This window comes from Capsicum annuum, unplaced genomic scaffold (assembly GCF_002878395.1).
Source record: "Capsicum annuum cultivar UCD-10X-F1 unplaced genomic scaffold, UCD10Xv1.1 ctg27109, whole genome shotgun sequence".
NCBI classification, from domain to species: Eukaryota; Viridiplantae; Streptophyta; class Magnoliopsida; order Solanales; family Solanaceae; genus Capsicum; species Capsicum annuum.
This window is the reverse complement of record NW_025833462.1, coordinates 1-1,405: the sequence shown is the minus strand read 5'-3', so window position 1 is coordinate 1,405 and position 1,405 is coordinate 1. Positions and strand designations below refer to the sequence as shown.

General features: G+C 35.2%; 1 protein-coding gene across 1 annotated transcript; it reads left to right on the top strand.

The window, feature by feature from the left end:
• The first annotated feature begins 108 nt into the window (after positions 1-108).
• On the top strand, positions 109-1,389 carry LOC124890933 (cytochrome P450 71D7-like). Its single transcript, XM_047402778.1, has 2 exons — positions 109-240; positions 316-1,389. Exons 1-2 carry the CDS (start codon positions 166-168, stop codon positions 769-771), a joined length of 531 nt encoding a protein of 176 aa, XP_047258734.1. The 5' UTR covers positions 109-165; the 3' UTR covers positions 772-1,389.
• Positions 1,390-1,405: the final 16 nt, after the last annotated feature.

The window sequence follows — 1,405 nt, the reverse complement described above, 5'->3', positions numbered from 1 at the left end:
CCATGACTTATTTTAGATTAAAAATTTCAAAACTCTTCTCATATTTCCTTTAACCTTCGTGTCCAATCATTCAATCAAACGACATTGTATAAATTGAAACGGAGGAAATATAAGCTTAAAGTTTTGTTGATCTTATCTTGATGTAAAATTTAAATGTTTTGAGTAATGAGTGTTAGGTGTTTACCTTTCCCCGTCAATTGGTACTCAGGCAAATCTTTCAAGCTCCACGCCCCTTTTAAGGTTTCTCCTTGAACATTTTAGTACACATTTTCTTTTATCTTTTACCTACGTTTATTAATTTGTTTATTGACGCAGGACATCTTTTTGGCTGGAACTGAAACTTTATCTACAGTTGTAATTTGGGCATTTGCAGAAATGATGAAGAACCCACATATCATGGCCAAGGCTGAAAGTGAATTGAGACAAGTCTACACGGAACAGAAAATATATGATGAAGAAAATGTTGAAACGTTGACATACTTGAAGTTAGTGGTTAAGGAAGCATTAAGGTTGCATCTTCCAGTTCCTTTTATAGGGCCCAGAGAATGTAGGGAGAAAACAAATATTAAAGGATATACCATACCTTTTAAGACAAGAGTACTGGTCAATGCATGGACACTTGCAAGAGATCCTGAAAGTTGGAATAATCCTGAACGATTTATACCTCAGAGATTTGAGAACTCTTCTGTTCACTTTATTGGAAATCACTTTGAGTTCATTTCATTTGGTGTAGGAAGAAGGACATGTCTAGTCTTTCTTCAGGTAAACTGAGCTTTTTAATACAGGTAAACTGTTGAAACAGATAAATACAACAGTGGTTTCCCATATTCCTAAGGTGTCTAGACCTATGTATGCCTCTCAATATAGGCCTATTTCATGTTGTAATGTACTTTATAAGTGCATATCCAAGCTCATGTGTAACAGAATAGCTAAAGCGCTTCCTGAGTTGGTCAGTGACACTCAAGCTGCCTTTGTCAAAAAGAGGTCATTAATACACAATGTTTTAATGTGTCATGACATTCTTAGACATTATAACAGAAAGACAAGTACCAGGTGTCTTATGATGATAGATTTGCAAAAGGCATATGATATGATTGAATGGGGTTTTATTGTTGAAATGCTGGAAGGTTATCAATTCCCTACACAATTTGCTCAGTTGGTTATGACATGTGTGACTTTTCCATAAAGGTGAATGAGTATAGTTATGGATATTTTGAGGAGAAAAGGGGCATAAGGCAAACGGACCCTATTTCCCAACTATTATTTGTTTTGGTCATGGAATATCTATCAAGGATACCAAAACAAATGAGTGACTTGCCTCACTTTGTATACCACCTTATGTGTAAGGAGAAAAAACCGACTCATCTAAATTTTGCAGATGATCTAATAATCTTCTGCAAAGCTA

Bases quoted from the DNA above. Each gene is read 5' to 3' on its own strand.
- LOC124890933 (XM_047402778.1), top strand. From the start codon at position 166: ATGAGTGTTAGGTGTTTACCTTTCCCCGTCAATTGGTACTCAGGCAAA. The intron at 241-315 runs GTTTCTCCTTGA...TTATTGACGCAG, and splicing joins AGCTCCACGCCCCTTTTAAG to GACATCTTTTTGGCTGGAAC.